The sequence below is a fragment of the Acomys russatus genome, chromosome 4 (assembly GCF_903995435.1).
Source record: "Acomys russatus chromosome 4, mAcoRus1.1, whole genome shotgun sequence".
NCBI lineage: Eukaryota > Metazoa > Chordata > Mammalia > Rodentia > Muridae > Acomys > Acomys russatus.
The window spans coordinates 52,208,772-52,229,556 of NC_067140.1; the positions used below are offsets into that span (position 1 = coordinate 52,208,772).

The 20,785-nt window shown below is 42.3% G+C and overlaps 1 protein-coding gene across 9 annotated transcripts in view; it reads right to left on the reverse strand.

Moving 5' to 3' along the window:
• Positions 1-20,785, reverse strand: part of Meis2 (Meis homeobox 2) — a 201,308-nt gene that overhangs the window by 38,848 nt on the left and 141,675 nt on the right. For all 9 annotated transcript variants that reach the window (XM_051144354.1, XM_051144356.1, XM_051144357.1 and 6 more), the window contains one exon: positions 17,717-17,793. In XM_051144354.1, coding sequence (XP_051000311.1) covers positions 17,717-17,793 — 77 coding nt within the window. The remainder of the gene's footprint in view (positions 1-17,716; positions 17,794-20,785) is intronic.

Below are 20,785 nucleotides of genomic sequence, written 5' to 3' on the forward strand. Positions count from 1 at the left end.
GAAAGACAGACACAAGGACATAGAAGATGATAAATAGATGAGAGATACATGGGAGACAGATAACCGATAGAGATAGATAGATGTTAGTTAAGCAGACAGACAGACAGGCAGACAGACAGACAGACAGACAGACAGACTCTGGAGAATTCTCTATTTTCTCCCACAGCTATTTTCCAATTCTTATAGAACACAAAGAGATAACTTTTTGAAGTTGGTATTTGAGAAAGAGGTGATCCTTTAAACAAATCCCATACAGTAATATCTAGTATTCTTACCATTTGTTAAGCATTTGTTTCAGGAATCAGGTGAAAATGGCTAGAGGTAGGAAGGAGTGCAGAAACTGAAGACACAAATCTTTAATTTACCCAGATGTGACCAAAGAAAATTCTACCACTGCAGCTCTAAATTTTTACACAAGACTTGAGAGTCTTAAATATTTTGTTTGAGTGTTACTTCCCAAAGCTTCTCAGAGAATTCCTTTAAACACTGCCTCAGTTTACTCCTAGATACAGAAGAACTAAGAATAATAGACCCCTGAGGGTGTTAGGTAACTAATTACCATCACTATTGGTGCCATATAAGTGACTATACTATTAAATGGCTGTCACTGTCACCTCTACCCAAAGCCAACCCTATTATTTTCAAACTTTCCCTTTTCAATGTTAATAAAATATTTGGCAGCAACGTGTATCACATAAATGCATTAGGGCAGAAAGCTAACATTTTCTTTTAATTTTAACACTGTGCATACTATTGGTAACGAATATTGAAAGAAATACAATGCCTAAGTAGATTTTACACCACATTAGAGTTGTCCAATTTCTCATGTTTAAATTTTTTTCTGCATGACTAGAGCCAGAGAGAAATACATGCCAGCATAATTATATGAACAGTTTGAAACTTAAACATGTTGCAGGGAAGAGAACATGACCACCCATTTGTTTTTTTCTCCCCTCCCTCCATAACAATTCCAAAGATCCGTCATTTCTTTTCATAGAGTCAAGCTGAAGGCACAAAGCTTTAGCATTCAAAAGAGGGAAGGGCGGGGGTGGGCATTTAAAAATACTGTGTAAATCAATAAACACACACACACACACACACATACACACACGCACGTATATGCACGCACACAAGTCTCAAGATGATAGTTTAATTAAAATGTGCAGGAAGCAATTCATCAGCCTCCCCTTGGTGGACTGGCCTCTAGAATGTGCCCATCGCTTTCTGATCCCTGATGGTTTTAACTCAAAAGCATTTACAATTTCTCTCAACCAGCATCCTTTCTACTTAGCTTACATTCTTTGTGTTTCTTTATAAACAAGAAATTACACTAGCCTTGTGATGCTTGATATGCCTCATGGCTTTTCATCTTCTGCGTGAGCTTTGTCTAGTGTAAAATGTTGTCAGGCAGTGAAATTTACCTGAGAGCAAGTAAGAGAAGGGGAGGGGGGGAGCATTACAGAGACACTCAGAAATAAGACAGAGACACAGAGAAATAGACAGACAGACAGATACACGCACACACACACACACACACACACACACACAGAGAGAGAGAGAGAGAGAGAGAGAGAGAGAGAGAGAGAGAGAGAGAGAGAGAGAGAGAGAGAGAGAGAGAGAACACATTCACAGCCAGCTCAATCACTGGCAATTTTATGTTACTGGTTATTTCAATTTAAATGTAAAAGTACATATAAAAATAAAATAACCACTCCCACAGTCATCATAATGAAAAATCTTCCTGTATTAGAATATACCATAACTTGCTTCAAACCACCATGTGGGCATGTTAGTATTATTCAGTGCCTATTACATGGTATTCTAGGGATACTTTGGCAGCCACATAAAGCTACTGAACTCTTGGCTCCTTAATCGTTTGACTCCCATTGTAATTGCTTTGTTCACTGGCTGCCCTGGGTCTTCATAATTGGTTGGAGTCCAAGGTCACATATTCAATATGGCAGTGGCTCCCACTCTTGGCTAATTGTTAAGTTTTTAACAGTAGCTTTGCTTCCATTACCGTCCTCCTGCTCAGGTCCCCAGCTCTCACTTTTATTATATAATTCAGGTAAAGTGCTTTCCATGCTTTTGGCCAGCCTTGCTCTCTCAGTCCTCCAGTAACCAATTTAATAATTTCTAAATCCAACATGAAGGTTTCGTGCTTTAGAAAAAAAGTATATATATCCATTTCATTTACTACATTGTATTTAATGGGCTGAAGAGATGGTTCAAAGGTTAAAAGCACTGGATGCTCTTCTAGAGGACCTGGGTTCAATTCCCAGCACATAGAAGCTCACAACTGCCTGTAACTGCAGTTCCAGGGATACCCTCTTCTGGACTCCACTGGCACCAGGCATGCAAAAGCCTGTATGTATAAAATAAACCAAAATTTAAAATGTACTTAAAATATAATGTACAACTTTCAGCTGTGTCTTACTAATTAATTCTTCACAACTCACATTCATGCTCCAGGAGATGGCTTTAATTTTTTTTTTTTTTTTTTTTTTTGGTTTTTCGAGACAGAGTTTCTCTGTGTAGCCTTGGCCATCCTTGACTCACTTTGTAGACCAGGCTGGCCTCGAACTCATAGCGATCCACCTGCCTCTGCCTCCCGAGTGCTGGGATTAAAGGCGTGCGCCACCACGCCCGGCTGGCTTTAATTTTTCTTAAAAACCAAGTTCACAACGGCACTAAGACATTGTGTAGAAAAGAAAAAAAAAGTGAGTTAATGGCGAGTTTTTGCTTTTTGAGATAATTTAAGGATTAAAATGAGGATTTGGAGGTCTGAGAGAGGAGGTATCCTGGGAGCAGTTTTGAACCTGGGTATTTGATCAGTTTCAAGCTTAGGCCTTACCACCAACTCAGACAATTACTTATTCTGTCCATAATTCAGGGTTTTTTTTTTTTTTTTTTTTTTGGGTGGTGATGGTGGGTGGATGACAGGTTGGCTGAGATTACCTATCCTTAAGGCCTTTCTCACTTATAATTGAGTCATTTAAATTACCCAGTATTTAACTTTATTAGCAACTGTCCAGCCCAACAAGACCATTACTTTACCTTTAAATTTCCAATTACCTTTGATAAAGCTTTAGGGCCCTGATCAGCTTTTCACTACATGGAGGGGACATTGCAAGAGCATCTGGCCTCAGGTGTACCACATACTCTCCCTCACCAGTGGCATTTACTCAAAGAGCATTAGTTTAGAGACTTGAGCACCAGCCCCGCCAGTGGATACCGTGACTGCCCTTCACGGAGTGGATGTACATTTTAAAATGGAGCCAAACTTTCTTTGGGTAATTTTTGAGCTAGCTTAATGGTTGAGATGTTGCTGGTGGTTAACACAGTCATCCCTTTTCCTGAACACAGTGTACCAAAACCCAAGTGCAAGTGAGTCGTGCGAGGCAAGCATCCTGGAGAACCATGGGAGAGATTTATTATAAAATTCAGCTCTGTTGTAATGATGATTACACTGACTGTTTGATGTTGTATTTAATGCTCCCCTTAAATAAAGATTTGAGTCATAAAATAATATATTCTCATAAAATGACTCAGCCCGTTACACTCGTCTTTCCTGAAGAAATTGTAAAATTTTCACATATTATTCCAAATATAGCCAGGCCTGGATGATAACAAAGATGATCCGTTCATTGCATTTGAAAGGTTTCAAACTCACTGGAGAGCAGACTTATTTGAAATTCTAGAGTTTATCTAGTTTAGGGATACCCAATTCCACTTGCAAAAAAATATGCTTATATGTGGGAATCTTTTTCATAGAGATAAGCTTTGGTTTAACAACACATCAGCACAAGCAGTGGCCCTATGGATGAAATATTTAGGAAACAGATTCTTCAGTGAGAAGCCAACTTTGCGACTTGGTGAGCCGTAAAGCAAAACATAGCTTAGAGAGGCTCACAGCTGCAGGTGTCAAGGGTTTGTTGACTAAATGGTGCTTTGGGGTGGGGTCCTGTGGGATGTTGAAGGATGGTACAAATTCCCCCACTGACTTAAATACATAAATGGTATAGTTATCCCCACGAGCAAGTTGCTACATTTATTTGAAATTCTATAAGATGCCGAGGGCATGTTACAAACATCTCACCGACTCAAACACTTAAGTGATATAGTTAGTTATTCCTATCTCCAAGTTGCTCAGTTTTGCTGTGTGTGGCCAGGAATTGACTAAATACACATTTTGGTAGCAAAATGCAATGTGTGGAGTTCAGGGTATGCAGCTATAACAGGGCAGGGCATGCTGGCGCATACCTTTAGTCCTAGCACTTGGGAGACAGAAGTAGATAGATCTCTCCCTGTGAGGTTGAGGACAGCCTGGGTTACATGGCAAAACCATGTCTGTCTGTCTGTCTCCCCCCCCAAAACACACACACACACACACACACACACACACACAAAGCAAACAAAAACAACAAAAAAGGACAACACTAACAAATGAAGGTGACACATGGGGAAGTCATTCAGTCTGGCCATCTCAAAGGTTCCAAGTTGAGTGGCTTTCAAGCAATCGTTGCCTGTAACTGTGACTTTGGGGAAAACCCCTTTGAGCATTTAGATTGGCAATAAGCGTTGTAATAAGAGTTTTTCCAAGCAACCAAGATCAGGCATTCATGGACCCCGTGCCAAAAGCTAAGGAAGAGGATATTTCCATTTTCTCCCGGGCTGCCTTTTTGAAGTTTGTAAGTTGCAATGGAAGTGTCAGGGCAGGTATAGGAGAGGTCAACAGGAAAGGCCATTACAGGAATGCTGCTCTCCAGGACTGATGCAGGCAGCAGTCCGAAGACAGATTGTTTTCTTTTGTTGCTAACCAGTGAAGGAGTGGCACCCCAGAGGAATTGTCACAAACAGAAAACAACAAAATAAGGCCCAGAAAAAAAATGGCTAGACAATTCCATACTCTTACGAGATTTGCAAACTTCACAGCTTACGGTACATGAAGTGTACCCCTTGCAAACTGTGCCTGTGTGCCACAGTATTTCTGTGGAGGTCAGAGGACAATCTGGGAGAATGGATTCTCCTCCTCTGCAGCATAGGTCCCCTGGGGACTGAACTCAGGCCATCAAGCTTGGTCATAGGCTCCCCCTCTCTGCACCATCTCACTGCCCCCTCAAAATCTTTGAGCTTTAAAGAGATGTACAGCTTTCCCTCACCCCTACTTGCCTCATCCAACGACACTGTATAACCTAAAAACGGAAATGCTGCCCTGTGCAGCATTCTCCCTGACCATGCTCCCGTGGTGCTATCTCTAGTGTGCAGACTTTTCAGTGGTCTGTAAATAGCAGTGCTCAGTGTGGCTTCCTCCCAGCGTCCCTGTCACCAAGGCCTCCTCTGCTTCTGGACAGGGTCATCTGCTGTCAGGGTTTAAATAACATCGCTACCCTCAGACTTACCTTTGCCCCTCTGTGTGGTCCTACAGTGTTTCCTGTTATTCCGACCTCATACCCCACAGGGCTCATCTCTCTCTCTCTCTCTCTCTCTCTCTCTCTCTCTCTCTCTCTCTCTCTCTCTCTCTCTCTCTCTCTTTCTTTCTAGTGACCTATTGTGAAAACAAGCTCATCTTCCCTGAGAAATCATCAGCACCCCCTCCCCCCAAATCTATTGTCATTGTGGAAATCAGTCCCCAAGCCCTTGCTCCCTAAAGCCCAGAGCTGAAGTTGTGGCTCTCAGTCTAGTCTTACTCCATACTGAATTAGCCACTAAATCCTGCTATGGTTTTTAACAATAGCGATAAAAATTGGTTTCTTTTTCTTCATTTTAATAGCTGAGTCCCTGATTCAGGGTTTTGTTTAAGTCTCTCCTAGTCTCCTATGACTGGCCTCTCTGTCTCTTCTTCTAATCAATTCAAGACACAATGGTTAAAATCATTTTTCATCTTGCTTGCTTTGACTAGATTTTGCCCCCCCTCCCCCGTTCACAGGCTTAGAATAATAAAATAATAGAATTTTAAGGATAGAAAGGACCTTTAAAAATCACCCAGTCTCCATTCTTTAATGGATGACGGAATAGATACTAAGAAAGGATAAATTGCCCAAGATCACACACATTGTCTGGGTTGGAATTAGATCCAAGCTCCTGATGCTGCCCTGGCCCACTCCCTTCACAGATCACACTGCATGGTGCTGTGTGAACATTCTCTTTCTGTCTCTCTCTGTCTCTCTCTGTCTCTGTCTCTGTCTCTCCCTCTCCCTCTCTCCTCTCTCCTTTGACTCTATTTCCCTCCTTCCTGGTCTCTCACACTGCCTCTATCAGCCCACTTAAAACAGTTCCTTCCCCTGATTCAAAAGGAACTTCAAATCTTATCTCCTGTAAGCAACAGCCTGCTGAGCGGCCCTTTTCCCTCTGAGGATGTTTCCAGTGTGAGTCCCTCCCTCCGTCCCTCCCAAGCCATCTCATCTTGCTGGTTTGAATGCAGTGCAGTACCAAGTTCTGGGTACTTATAAAACCTCAAGCTCTGTGGTTCCATTCAAAGGTAGAACAAAGATCCTGAAATTATTTCAGACCACTGGCTTGTTTGCTCTCAGATCTTACCCACAACACACTCCAATGTCAGTCTGCTGCCCTGTCCCAAAGAGGGATTTTGTATTTGGTGCCATTTTAGTCTCTTGGTAGATTCTATTTTTAGGCTGTACATGGTTTTCTCTAGATAGATTAAGGAATGGAGTTATTTGTTGCTTTATTTTCCCCTTGTTACCAAAGTGTGAGTTACCTAGAGACAGCTGGGGAAACAATCTCATCTCTAGGAAGCACCAGTTTTCCTACACATTTTTACATTTGTCCTAAAAAAAAAATCATTATAATATAATGCAAGGGGTTTTCCTCAATTATTTAGTAAAACTATATCATAAGAATGTCATTTAAAATCAGTGAACTACTGCCCGGGACTGGAAATACTTTTATCATACAATGGAATGGAAATTCTTTATTTATTTTTATCATCAACGATGGTAAATGGACAGGCATTGTTTATATGGTGTATGGAGAGTCAAGAATTCTTCCTGAGACCAAACTATTGGCTATTTTATAATTAACCTATCAGAATATGAATTAAAACAGTAGGATATTGGATCCTGCTGATAATCAGAAAGCATGATAGTCATATAACTAACGCTCAAATCTCAAGGGATACAGCATCCTGAAACCAGTGGCCCAATGAGAGCACAAAGAAGGATGCACTTGTCATGGTGATGGGACCAGGGTATGGACTTGGCTTATCTGTAGAACTGTGAAGCTGGGACATTTTTTTAAAGTCTGTGGGTTATGGCCCCATTTCCAGAGAAATCCATCCAAGCCTAATGTAACCTAGCAAATCTTTCAAATGAAATAGTCTTGAGGGAGCCAAGTTGTCATTTTCTGACATATTATTTAGGGCGCAGATCAGGTTTCATTCCTTCTTCTTTCTTCACTTAAACCCCCTGCTCATTCTCTATAAGCACCATTTTCCAATTAAGGAAAATGAAATTTGTAACATGGAAAAGGGAGACATGACCTCCCTTGCGAGCCAGCCTCACTCCTCCCCTCACGCCATTAAAAAATAGAATCCAGGGGTGTGTTTTTTTTAATTGGTATCACTTTGTCTTTAGTGCAAAACACATGGCAATAATTTAGTGAACTCCAGTGTTTCTCTTGTGGCAAATTGATAGCATAATTTTATTATGAGTGGAACAATGACTTCTGGGAACAGGAGAGACTCTCCCAGAACTACACATAACTCGGTTGAGTAAATGTAATACTTGGAGAAGGTAATGAAAATAGGGGCTGGAGCTCAGCAAGAACGAGGAGATTCCTGTTCCTCCTTCCTGTCAGAGGACCATTCAATCAACCTCACCTGCAGCTTACTTAATGTCAGAAGCCACTAAGCTGACAAAGCGCGCTGGGGCGATCCCCTCAGAAATGGCTCTTGAGTCACGTGCTCTCTGGTCTCTGAACCCGATGGGGTCATATAATCTGTGTATGGATTTTAATAAGTCACCTATTACGTTCCCTTTGGTGCTAATGTTTTTACACATCGCCTGTTTCCTGTATGCGAGCGTTGCTTTTGTTAATGTCATCATGAAAAAATACGAGGAAAGTTAATGCCTGGCTTGGTCTTCTTCGTCCTGAGGAGTTCACCTTGTCTCCTTCCCATTCTGTTACCTCTGGCCCATGACATCAAACACAAACTCACAGGCTCAGACTGCTTTGCAACCGCTCAGGTTCACAGGAAGCTTGCATGTGTAGGAGAGTCACACTGAGTCACACAGGTTCGAGAGGAGCAGGATTCGGTAACTCAGGCCTAAGAAGGTATTTGGAATTTGCCCTATATCACCTAGCCTCAGGTAACACAGGAAATAAAACAGCTGTGGCCAAATTCCACTGAGCCTTGTTCTTTCCTTCCTTCTTCATTCCTCTCTCTCTCTCTCTCTCTCCTCTCTCTCTCTCTTCTTTCTCTCTTCTCTCTGTCTGTCTGTCTGTCTCTCTCTCTCTCAAGACAGGGTTTCTCTATGTAGTCTTGGCTGTACTGGACTCGCTTTGTAGACCAGGCTGGCCTTCCACCTGCCTCTGCCTCCCTGAGTCCTATGGCTAAAGGCATATGTCATCATGCCTGGCTCTGTCTACAGAATTTTTTTTTGGTGGAAAATTGCTCCCCATGCAGTGTTCCAACTGCACTATCAAACAAAACACTAAGAATCCGATCCACAATTTAGAAAAACTAGATGAACAGACCACATTGCCTAGCCTCTATAGCTTGTGGTACACACTGGAGGCAGCACATTCACTCTATAACAATCAAAACGTCCTTGTTTGAAAAGGAGACTCTTCTACGTTTTAGAAAACAGTGTGTATCATTATGGAAAAGTGGCACAGGTTTCAGAGTTAAGTGAAATGAAATCTGAAATGCAGGTTCAAAACAGAAGACTAGCTCACCTCGATGTTATCAGGGGCGTCATAGAGCGTGAAATATGCAAATGCCTGTGCCCAGAAGGACACCATCCTATCACATCGGCAGAAGAGAACACCCTAGTCTAGGAAGACCCAGGTTTTCTCAAGAGCTGAGTTGAAACCATTAAGTCAAGACCCCTGGGAAGAATTTTCCCCTGTGGACTTTGGGGAAGATTTGAATTCAGACCTGGAGAGTTTGTCTCCAGTTCCAAGCATTCTGAATTCGGTCTGCTGACATCTTTGTTGCTTGTCTAAAGGCCTGGGGGTGGGTGGGGGGGAAGTTTGGAGCTCTAGATGTCCACATTAAACAACATGAAACCTCAGTCTGCTGGGACTTATCTAAAAGATAGGCTGTATCTAGAAACAAGGGGACTGCTCCCTCTCCCTGTGTTTACCTTGCCAGGGAAAGAGAGAAAGAGCCTGGTGCGCCTCAGTGCGGACCCTGTGTGACTCTGAGTGGAGTCGGTAGCTAATCTCTAGGGAATGGCCAGTCAGCAGCGAGGAGTCTGATTCACCCACAAAACCAAAACCAAACAGGAAACAACACTGGATGTTCTGATTAGAGGAAAAACAAAAAGCAGGAAAAGAACTCAAGGAAAGCCAGAGTGAAAAGAGAACCAGGCCTTTCTCTGCTCCTCTCCCCAAATCTCTGAGGAACCTCCCCCCCCCCATATATAAACTAATATTCCTTGTTTACACAATAGGAATAAATAATTCTGCGTGGCCTAAATGCAGGGGAGTGGAAGTCAGGGTGGAGTTGTGGGAGAAGGGGGAGAGGGAGGCGCAGCACCAGCCCTGCTCACTCTCACACTTGAAAAATCCAACACAATGAAAACAGCAGTAGTAACAACAACAAAAAAAAAACGAGCCCTCAAGATCACGAGGTTAATAGGACCTACATTTACTCATTAACAGAGCAGATTCTCAATTAAGTAATTTTTACAAGGCTGCTCTCCAGTGGGAGAATGCATGAATGAACGAGTGAAGTGCACAGAGCGCAGGCAATCCAAGGCTATTCAAAAAGGACATGTCCGAGAGTGAATTTTTGGAAGGAATTTGAAAAGTCTTCAATACTGCAGAAAATGCTACTGCAAAAAGCCCCATAGTAGAGTGTGTGTATGTGAGGGGGAATCCAATAACATTGAAAATCAGACCAACCTGCCCCAACCATCAGAACTCATGAGAGAAAAAAAGGAGGGAGGGAGGGAGGGAGGGGGGGGGGAAGAAGGGAGAGAGAGACTGCACGGTATTGATACGTTCTGATCTGTATTCTGTCTTTTTAATAGCTTCTAGTTTCAGGCTCTGTGGAAGCATTGCACAGGCAAGCTCTCTTTCTATTTTCTACATTCTGGAAATAACTTAAGAGCAACTTAAAAATCCCAATTCCTTGATATTTTTTTTTAACGTGTTAAATACAACTTCTTACTTTACTCATATCACTGGAGCTAGAAATACTTATTAAATCAGTTGCTATAGGGTACATTTGTAATTTTTCAATGACGTCACTTCGCTTTCTTCCCCCTCCATGAAAAGGAGTAAACATCAAGTCAATAGCATCCTAATGACAGATCTTGCAGCCGCCTGAGGTATAGGCTTTTCTTTCAGCATTACCAGAGAAACCATGCAGATCATGCCAGTGGGGGTGGGGGGGGCGATAAAGGGCCTGTTTGAGCAAACCTTGTCTCCCTTCCAAATCCTGGCGTAATGAAGCGCAAAGCTAGGTAGGGCCCTGTGCCTGATGCAGGAGCTGTCTGGGGCTCATTGTTTTTGTCAGTGAAAGAGAGGAGGCTAATTCTAAAAAACCTAAAAAAAAAAAAAAAAAAAAAAAAAAAAGCAAACCAAAAAACCAAAACCCACCCAACACATTTCAGGCCTTCTGTAATATAGAGACTTGAATATCGGTAACTTTGAATATAAGGAAATTTTTTTCTCTCATTTTTTTTTTTTAAATTTTAAACATTTTTTAACGGACTTTTTGTTTTGGAAGTGTTTCAAAAATTTGTTGCATTCCCTTTTTGTTGTTTGGTGTTTTCTCCCCAGCACTGTACATTCCTCTAAATGAGAAACTTTTTTTCCCCCTCTTATTGGCATTCTAACCCAGCAAAGAAATATGCATCCTGAGGTAATGCTGCCAGCTTGCTATGAAAACCATATTTCATTCTTTCTTTATAAAGAGAGAAAGAAAAAAAGGAAAAAGCACAAAAGAGTGGGTGTAATTGACTGTAAAGGACTACCTTGCCCCCCTTTCCACCTCCTTGACTGTAAAGGACTACCTTGCCCCCTTTGCACCCCTTTTAAACCATAAAAGACTACCTTGCCCCCCTTTGCACCCCCCTGACTGTAAAGGACTACCTCGCTCCCCTCTTCATACCCCTCTCCCACTGGCATGGCCTTTCTTTATTTCCCCTCTGCTCCTTTTGTTTACCACTTTTAAAAGGCTCTTGCTGCTTCTGAGCTGCTTGCCTACATGTAGACTGAATCGAAATTTCTGGAAATGTTACCTGCAATAGTATAGGACAGGAACTGTCTAGAATCTCTCATCTCACAGGGCAACAAGTGGGAAGCCTGGCTGCCCCAGTCCATGAAGTGGCCTCCAAGTTGACGTTTTGTGTGTGTGTGTGTGTGTGTGTGTGTGTGTGTGTGTGTGTGTGTGTGTGTGTGATAGTTGCATACCTTGAAATGGGAAATGTGGTCTGGTCCCCTTCCCTCTTATTCAAAATTGGTAAACCATACATGGATCCCTGGCTTATGCCCCTGTTAAGATTTCCTGCAGTGCAGACTGAGCAAACTGAAACCCACTTAAATCTCAGGGCAGTCCCAGATAGCTCAGCAGTCAGCAGGGATGCTTCTCTTTTCGTATCTTTTCATCTCTCCTCTATTTCATTCCCTTTGTCTTAGAATAATTGTGCGTCTCCAAAAAAAGTAAGAACAGGACCTTTAGATAGAGCATTAAGGGACCACGTGGAGATGGGCAGAGATGGGAGGTCCTATCAGTACTACAGCCTAGGGAGCATCTGTCAGGAGGAACCCCATTTTTTTGTCAGCAGGAGACAGCATCGGGCAAGTTGGAAACATTGGGTCCCTCTTGGCCTCCCCACCTCCCTTCCAGGGACTGGGTGTTTCTGACACAGAGAATCTAGAGAGAAAAAAACCCCATACTTCCACAGTGGAGTCCAAACGCTTGTCTTTTCTCTTTCTTTCTTCTTTCTTTCTTTCTTCTTTTTTTTTTCTTTTTCTTTTTTTCTTTCTTCTTTTTCTTTTTTTTTCTTTTTTTTTTTTCTTTCTCTTGCGTGTGTGTGTGTGTGTGTGTGTGTGTGTGTGTGTGTGTGTGTTCATTTCCCCGGCATTGGCAGTCTCAGCACATTAAATGCTGACAATGAATCTAGCACCTGGCAAATTTGACTTGAGATTCAAATGGATTTTTATTCTGAAACATAGATGTTACTTGGAAATAGTCGCCGCAGACGGCAGCTATGCATTTAACAAACGGCCGTGGTGGAAACTGCTGAGCAGAAAGAGGATATTTAGTCCGGCAGGCTTTGCTCTGTCTAGGTTTTTCTCAACCCCACCTCCCTGGTTTATCACTCAATCCTTCAATCCTTTCTCTCTTGAGATAAAAGCGTCCAGCTGTCTCGCGCCTCATTTACATTTCTTGCACCACTGGCCAATTATTCCATATGTTTACCGCAAAATTATTTCCCCCGAATCCCAGCTTACTCTTGATGTCCTAATATTACAACATATTTCCCGGTGTCTGCTCTCTTGGCGGTGGGATGACAACACGCGTACCCTGGAAAATGCCTTTTCTTTGCTGTAAAAAGGTCCGACCTTTTCACCACTTACTCTGCCTTCTACTAATTAGGCTTCAAATTGGACTCGGAAATTCAGTGACATAAGCCTGCAAGCGACTATCCCTGCTGAAACCCACCCAGAACATGATGATGGGTCTTTAAGTGGAAGCATCCAGGTGACTTTGGGATGATGGGTTCCCAGGGAATGCTTTCCACAGGCAACCACCCTGCTGCTGTCCGCACTTTAATCAGGACTGCAGAGTCCCAGTTGTGTTGCCTTTGGTTCTCAGAGCGCTCATAGCCTACAACATACTTCAGCACAAGCGTCCTGTACCCCAACATCGTTCCATTTCACATGTGACAAAGCCAAGTCACCTGTGTTGGTGTCTGGGAAGGCGCTGAGCCATCTTAAAGCTGCAAGGGAGGCACACTGACTCCCAAGAGACCCTCAAAAGTCCTTTAGTCCTAATGGAACAAACTCCTGTAGCTTCTAGAAAATTCACCAGGGGGCCAAACAGAAGACAAACTTCTGCCCTCTAAGAGGATGTTGGTTATTTAGAGACATTACAGCTAACTTGTCTGTAGCCTCTGGAGCTTCTGTGGATTCTCTTGTCTGTGTCTCCCATCTCTCTTTAGACAACAGCATCTCAGACGGTAGCTAGCGCTGCCAGGCTTATGTGGGCTCTGGGATTGGAACTTGGGTCCTTTCGCTTGTATTCCATGCAATTGACCCACTGGACCACCATCTCCTTGTCCCTAGCTGGAATTTTGTTAAAGTGAGACTTTGCCATATTTCAATAATTGCTATTGTCAAAGACACACAACCACAACTAAAAAAAATTACTGAAGTGAGAACTTTCTCATTGGGGGGAATGTATATATATCCCCCCCCCCCAGCATAAGCATGTCTCATGAGAAAACATCAAATTTTCCTCTACACTCTCTATGTTTGGCAGTTGTTTGTAAGCTCTCCCCTCCTAGGGCTTCCTCGTCTTTCCTTTCTGGCAACAAAGAACTGCAGAAACAATCATGCAAGAAATCACAAAAGTCTACTTTTGTTAACAGAAGAGCTGTACCATAGGAAGCTGTCTCCATCACAGAAGTTTCCCCTTAAACAGGTACATTTTCCTTTGGAAGAAATCTCCACTCTAGCTCACAAGCTATTAGATAAAAAATTATCTATGCCATTGTGCTAAATATTTTTTCTTTCCATGTTTATAATTATTTGCTTTTAATTATTAAAGTCATGCTCCACTAGCCTGCTTTGCTTTTGGCTTTTTGAGGCAAGGCTTAACTCTGCCATCCAAATTGGCCTGGACCTCCTTGCATAGCCCAAGCTACTGTTGAACTCAATGTCTTTCTCCTGCCCCAGTCTCTCAAATTCTAGGGTTACAGGTGTAAGACACCATGGCCAACTACCTCATCTTGAAAAAAAAAATCTCAAGAGTCATTTTGAAAAACACTCTTCCTGGAATGGTTTATTGTTCTGACTTCTGAGAGATAGTTGTAGGGCAAGTTACATCAGTGCCATAGATGCTGACCCTTCTGGAAGCCGCACTTTGGTTTGGTTGTGTCATCACATTTTCCACAGTCCTTACTGTAAATACATCAGAAAAGTGCTCTGGGGTCATTTCTAACATGGGCTGCAAAGATCCAACACATCTTTAATTCTTTCAATTATCTCTTACACTTCCATTTTGCTTATTTGTTCTTGGTTCCTAATCATCGTGGTCTTAACTGGCCATTTTTACTGTTTATTGCTCTCAGTAGGTATGCATGGCCATGTTCCGTTGCTTATTACTGTAGATATTATTTTACAGTACTGCTCAGACACCTTGGTCTTTCTGTTTTAAAAAGTGAGAAAGCAGTACAGAACAGAACAGAACAGAAGGTCTGTCTAAGCTGTGGGCTTCCCAGACTACTCTAAGTCCCTGGGTATAGCCATTGTATCATGCGAGACTGGACTCTGCCCGCCAGTACTCGGAAGTCAAAGGCAGAAGTATCTCTGTGAGTTCAAGGCCAGCCTGGTCTACAAAATGAATCCAGGACAGCCAGGGTTCTGTTACTCAGAGAAACTATGTCTTGGAGAACAAAACAAAAACCAACCAACCAAATGAACAAACAAAAAACAAAACTCTGGCTGATGGGATGGGGGCTTAAAGTTTACAAACTATTTGGTTTTTTATGCTTTTTATGCTTTTTAAAAATTAATTTTTATTTATGTGTATGTATCTATATATTTGTATGGTGTGTGTGTGTGTGTGTGTGTGTGTGTGTGTCCATGTGCATGCACTGCAGATATACCCATAGAGGCTGGAAGGAGGGGTCAGGTCTCCAGGAGCTGGAGAAAGAGACAGTTGTAAGCCATCTAACTTGGGTGCTGGGAATCAAACTTGGGTCCTCTGGAAAAGCAGCAAGTGCTCCTAATCCCCAAGTCCTCTCTCTAGGCCGCAAACTGCTTTGGAGCCTCTTTTTCTGGGAATTCTTAGGGCCTAGAAAATTAATTTATAGTCCACTCCTCTCACCACTGTCCGGCACCTGAGCTCTGTGATTCTGAAGCCTCTTGAGGGAGGTCAGGCAGCATTATCTCAAAGGTAACTTTGTCAAGGAAGTGGACAAGTTCAAAATGTACCCATGTGGGGTGTGTTCCTTTTCAGATTTTCTTTCTGAAATCCCCAGAGAGGGGGCCCTGTCTTCAACTCTTGGCAGTGTTTCAGGGGTCCTTGTGAAGCCATCCTTGTGAGTCACACCTTATTATCAAAGTTATGGCAGCTATTAGCTAAGAATTGGACCTGCGGGCAGGATTACAGAAATTTTTTTCAGAAGGAAGTGTGAAAATTAGAAAGATGGAATTATTTTATAGAGACGGAGGTGTCAACGTTTATCCCATATTACGGCAAGTGTGCTGCATGACAGACTGTCATGTCCTCACCCTCGGCAAATGTGGCCCAAATCAGAGAAACAAGAAACCCAAAATATCACACCAACTGAACCTCTGCACATGCCCTGGGGCTCTGTGGAATTCAGAAAAGCAGGGTCCTTTCTTCCAAGTTCCAGCCAGGTGGCTGTGAGAAAGGCTGGTCTTTAGAGAGAGGACTGAGTTGTCTTTGCTCTTCAAGGACAATGACTACATCAAAAAATTCCGGCAACGGATGATATGTGACAGTGTTTTCAAAGAAGGGTCAAATGTCAATGCCAAATATCCGCATAGAAGAAACATTCCAGTTCCCTCAAAAATTCCCATCACAACTTTCCCGAATGTGTCTCAAATTTACAAAAACCAAATTTCCAAATTGATGTTAATTGTACCAGGCACCATTGAGATGCTGTAGCTTCCACTGGAAATCAGACTGTTATAAAACAATAAGTGGGACCGAGCCTCCTAAACTTAATGCAGAGTGTGTTTATTTTATTGTTTCAGACCACTGATTGCTTGAACTGGGAACATGAATAAGCATGTACATGTTTCCACATATTATGCATTTACACCCAGAGGCCCCTGTCAATGCACAGTCCCGGACACATCTCACCCTGGAGACTACAACCTTTATTCTAAGATTTTGCTCTAAAGGGTATCTTTAAATGTACATAACTCCAATCTTTAGAAGAAAATTAAAGAGAATTCCAGCCTGTATTGTCTATTCTTTTTTTCTGCCTCTCTTTTCAGGTTAGCAGTTTATTCCTGCATTAATCACCCTGACAGAAGCAAGGCAACTCAATTTTCTGCTTCTGTAGGTAGGCACATCACTTTCTGTACAACAGTAGGCATGAAAAGGGCTGCAGCTAAGCTTTGGTTACTGGTGTAATTGAAATGCTATCCACACTATAGGGTGCATTAAAGTCAGATAACGACAGTTCCTGTGGCCAATTTAAGTAGCTTGACTTCCCTGGGAAAAAAAAATTGCCTGACAGATAAGGCAGACAAACTGGCTAATTCTCCAAGCATGTCTCTCATTGTGATCCTAGAAAAATGAGAAAAAAATGAATCACAGAACCACAAAATCAATTGACCCTCGGGTAGCTCATCAGGCAGCGGGCCTGATAAACCTAAAAGCTTTGTTAATGTCTGCCTGCCTGTATCCCACAGATAGAGCACTTTGTAAATGAACCTGCTTTGATAAATATATTAAGGAAAGCTGTGAATAAAGCCAGAGACTTCTCATTTGTAAATACAACCTCTGCTACATGGAATTAGAATGATAAAGTGGAGTTCCATGTAATTAAGTTTGTATAAGGCCTGAAATCCGTGCAAATACTTCCCCTGAATTTTGAAAGAGAACTGTCAGTTCAATTAATCTGAACATCACCCCAAGAATGTACAGAACAAAATTAAGCTGCTGATAAAACCTGGGCCAGTATTTTGATAAGTAATTCCTATATCATTTCTTGGCCACTGTGATCATTTTATTTAATCCCTTACTCCTCCTTTTTCCTCAGTTACCCTCTAAGCCATGTACAAAGGGTAGATGGCCCATATACCACCATGCAAGTAATCTAAATCACAAGCTAAAAATGGGGGGAAAAGCCTTCTTTTCTATTAAAAAAATTAGGGTAAATAAATGCCTATGAAGAGATAATAAAAAAAACCCTGGGTCTACATTGTTCCTGAGAGTCCAGACAAAAGAAACCCTTCCCAGAAGTGGCTGTGTGTGAGCATTGTACAAAAAAACACACAGGCAACAATATTCGGCGAGAGTAAGCCAGACAGAATTTGTGATTCGGCTGGAGAATTTTAAAGAATTAAAGAAGAGAAAGGTGATCTTGGGGGGGTGGGGGGGGTGACAAAAAAGAAAGAAAGCAGCGGAAAAAGAAAAGGTACAAACCCTACTTGCCTAGACTACCTGTCTCTCACCCTAGGCATCAATGCGCACCTCGGGGAAGAAATGCAGAAGTTACTCTTCGTTTCCTTTGTTTCAGGAACAAGCCCAAGAAAGAAAAGAAAGCCATTATTTAGGAACCCCGCTTTAGTCAAGGGAGGCCTTGGGGTCACTCACCAATTGTTTACTTGCAGAATTGTCAGTCCTGTGTCTTGCGCTAACTGTTTCTTCTGCTCTTCGGAAGGGTACGGGTGCTGATGAAAAGACAAATGTTTTAAAAGATTCATCAGAAGTCAGGTAAAAGGCACACACTTCCTTGCACGAAACCACCCTTGGTGCATCCTTTACTCTATGGCTTGATTCTCCTCAACACACTTAAAGATATATTTAACTTGCTGACGTGTGTGGACAGGAGCCAGTGGGGGCAACCCCGACTTCTTGTTCCACTCAGTAAGACCAGCAATGAAAGTCCAGGTGCCTAGGTCGCTCAATGTTTTTGAGCAGCCGGGAGTAAAAAATATCCTGGGATGGCATCATAATTCTGGGTGCCTCTATTGCTATCTGTTGTATGCAGGGAGCTTGCAGACCCATTTCCTAGGCTTCCTCATAGGTTTCTTTCTCTGCACGACCTTTGAGAGATGGTCTGCGTCACTATTATTTCTTAGTTAATTTGAGGCTAACCACAGTACAAGTTTGGAACTTTGGCTAATATATATTCACAATTATTTTGGAAGCCAAGGTAAAGGGCTGGATGCAGAGTTCTTGGTCTGGGTGGGACTGGGATTCTTTAACTTTACTGATTAATGCTCTGGTCTACGAAGGTCATGTACATTGGCTTACATTGGCTTGCTCAGGCTACCTGTCCCTCGAGCCAGGCATATAATTCATGCCTCGGAGAAGAAGGAATACGTTTTATGCTATGCTTCCTATGGCATTTTTCTGTGGTAGCGTCAAGTACAGCAACAAGAGAACAAAGCCATAGGTTTTGGGTTTTAATTCTTTCCTTCCCATCACCGTTCACTCACATTGATAATGATCGGCACGCTCATTAACTTCCTCCCTCTCCCTTTCCCCTCTCATCTCGAAACCCAGGATGGTTGTTTTACAATCATGCATCTCCTTCAAGAAGTTCTGTGCTGGAGGGCACGTAATTATGAAACACATCTGTTACATAAGGTCCTGTTCGAAACTCACTGGTTTTCTTAAATAGAAAGGTAAACTTTTATCCCCGTGTCAGACTTGTTCATAAACTAGAAAGCCTCGAGCCCTACCCATTTCCCACCAGGATCACTGAAGAGTCGTCAGGGGCCTGGAGAGGTGGCTCAGCGCACAGGAGCCTCCTATTTGTTCTGCAGAGAACTAAGTTCAGTTCCCAGAACTTCTGCTGGGTAGCTCACAGCTACCTGTCCTTCCAGACCACTGGGTTATGATGGTGCCTGCACATCCATGCACATCCCACAAAACACACATCTATACACAGTTAAGAGTAATCCAAATAAATCTTTGAAATAGTCCAATTATTCCAGCATTTGAGGGGATGTTTTTCAATCCTCTAAGAACTCAGTTCTCAGGTATTTCATTTTTCCTTCCATAGTACTATATGTTATCCAAGATAAACAGGATTGTTTATTCGAGAACCCACATGTCATAGGTTCAACAAAATCCCCTGTATATCAAAAGGGTTAACTAGATCGGTATTAATATAGAAGGCAGGCTTTTAATATTCCGCAAATGTTAACAAAGAAAGATGATAATGTTGAGTTAATATGGGTTAAGCATAAAATGAAAATAAATTTTTCTGATTGCGAGGTGTTGACACTTTTTTGGCTAGGGCCTGCAGCCTGTTCCTTAAAGCTGTGTAATTACAGAAGGCTTTGCCCCTCCTTCCCCCTCCTGCTAGAGCCTCCCCACATTAGTAATGACCCCTTCACTGCTTCAAAAACCACTAATGGTCTTCAGCAGAGGCAAGAAAAATGAACAGGGTAAATTGGAATCCACAGTCAGTAATTTGCATCCTGTGAGGCTGCTTGGGCCACTCACACTCATTCCTGGCCATCAATCGCTGCCTGTCAGGGACTGCACTCTGCCTCCATGACAAATACTCCTCCTAACACTCTGATTCGTCCACACAATGTAATTGTCCTCTATTCTCCTCTTGGTAATGGAGAAAATGAATGACTCGCAAGCAACGATTGTTCATCGCAGACGCAGAGGTGCCTTCAAACTGGAAGAGGCCTAGAGTACAAACTTTAATTGATTGAAAGCACTGTTTGGGGGAACAAATGACAATTAAAAAAAAAAACCTTCTTGTTAAGGTATTTCCTGACCAAATGCAAGGCAGTGATCCTCCTTTGAGTTCCTGCCACTATGATTTTTGAGAGCCTAGCTTTATAGGTTGTCAGCCCCAGGGGAGAAATTGTTCAAACAGCAAAAATTAAAATGGAAATAAAGAGGCAGTCCCCCTAGTTGTATAGAAAGAGGCTGTGTAGTACAGTGTGCGGCAGAGGGATGCTTCTGTACCTAGCCTCTCTCTGTCTGTCTTTGTCCCCTCACCTACCTCTGCCATGTGTGTGGTTTTCTTGTTTTCTACATTTACCCAAAAAAAGTTCTGACAAGTGTGAGGTGTGTGTGTGTGAGAGAGGAGGGGCGGGGAGAGAGAGAAGGAGAGAGAGAGAGAGAAGAAGAAGAAGAAGAAGAAGAAGAAGAAGAAGAAGAAGAGAGAGAGAGAGAGGATGAAAAAAGTAGTCTAGGAAAAGCATAGAAAGTGGATGCTACTGGATTACTAAGGAGTCAGTTCTGTCCAGTTTGATGATAAATTCTGACTGAATAACAAGGATGATTTCTAGTATTTTATCAGGAGTGTAGTCAAATGGCTGCGGAATTTTACAAACAGTGCATTTTAGCTTGGACATCCCTTGCTATACGTTCCCCATTTCATAAGCACTTTTCAAATTCCACCCAGAATCACTAGAAACATTGGTACCTTACCAAAATTCACCTTCTACAGATGGCTTTGTTTTTTAATTAATAAGGAAGACTAGAAAAAGTTTTAAGTTCTTTGAATGCCATTCTGTGGGGCTTGTGCACTCTAGATCTATGCCATTTTTATACATGGGGTGGACGGCTGATTTGTAAGTGCCCTGGCAGTCGGCCACAGGATTTCTAAAATTAAAAGAGCGATTGAGAACAATCAGCTTTCAGAGGGATTGGAACGTGACAATGTGTTTTGGATTAATTTACAAGTAT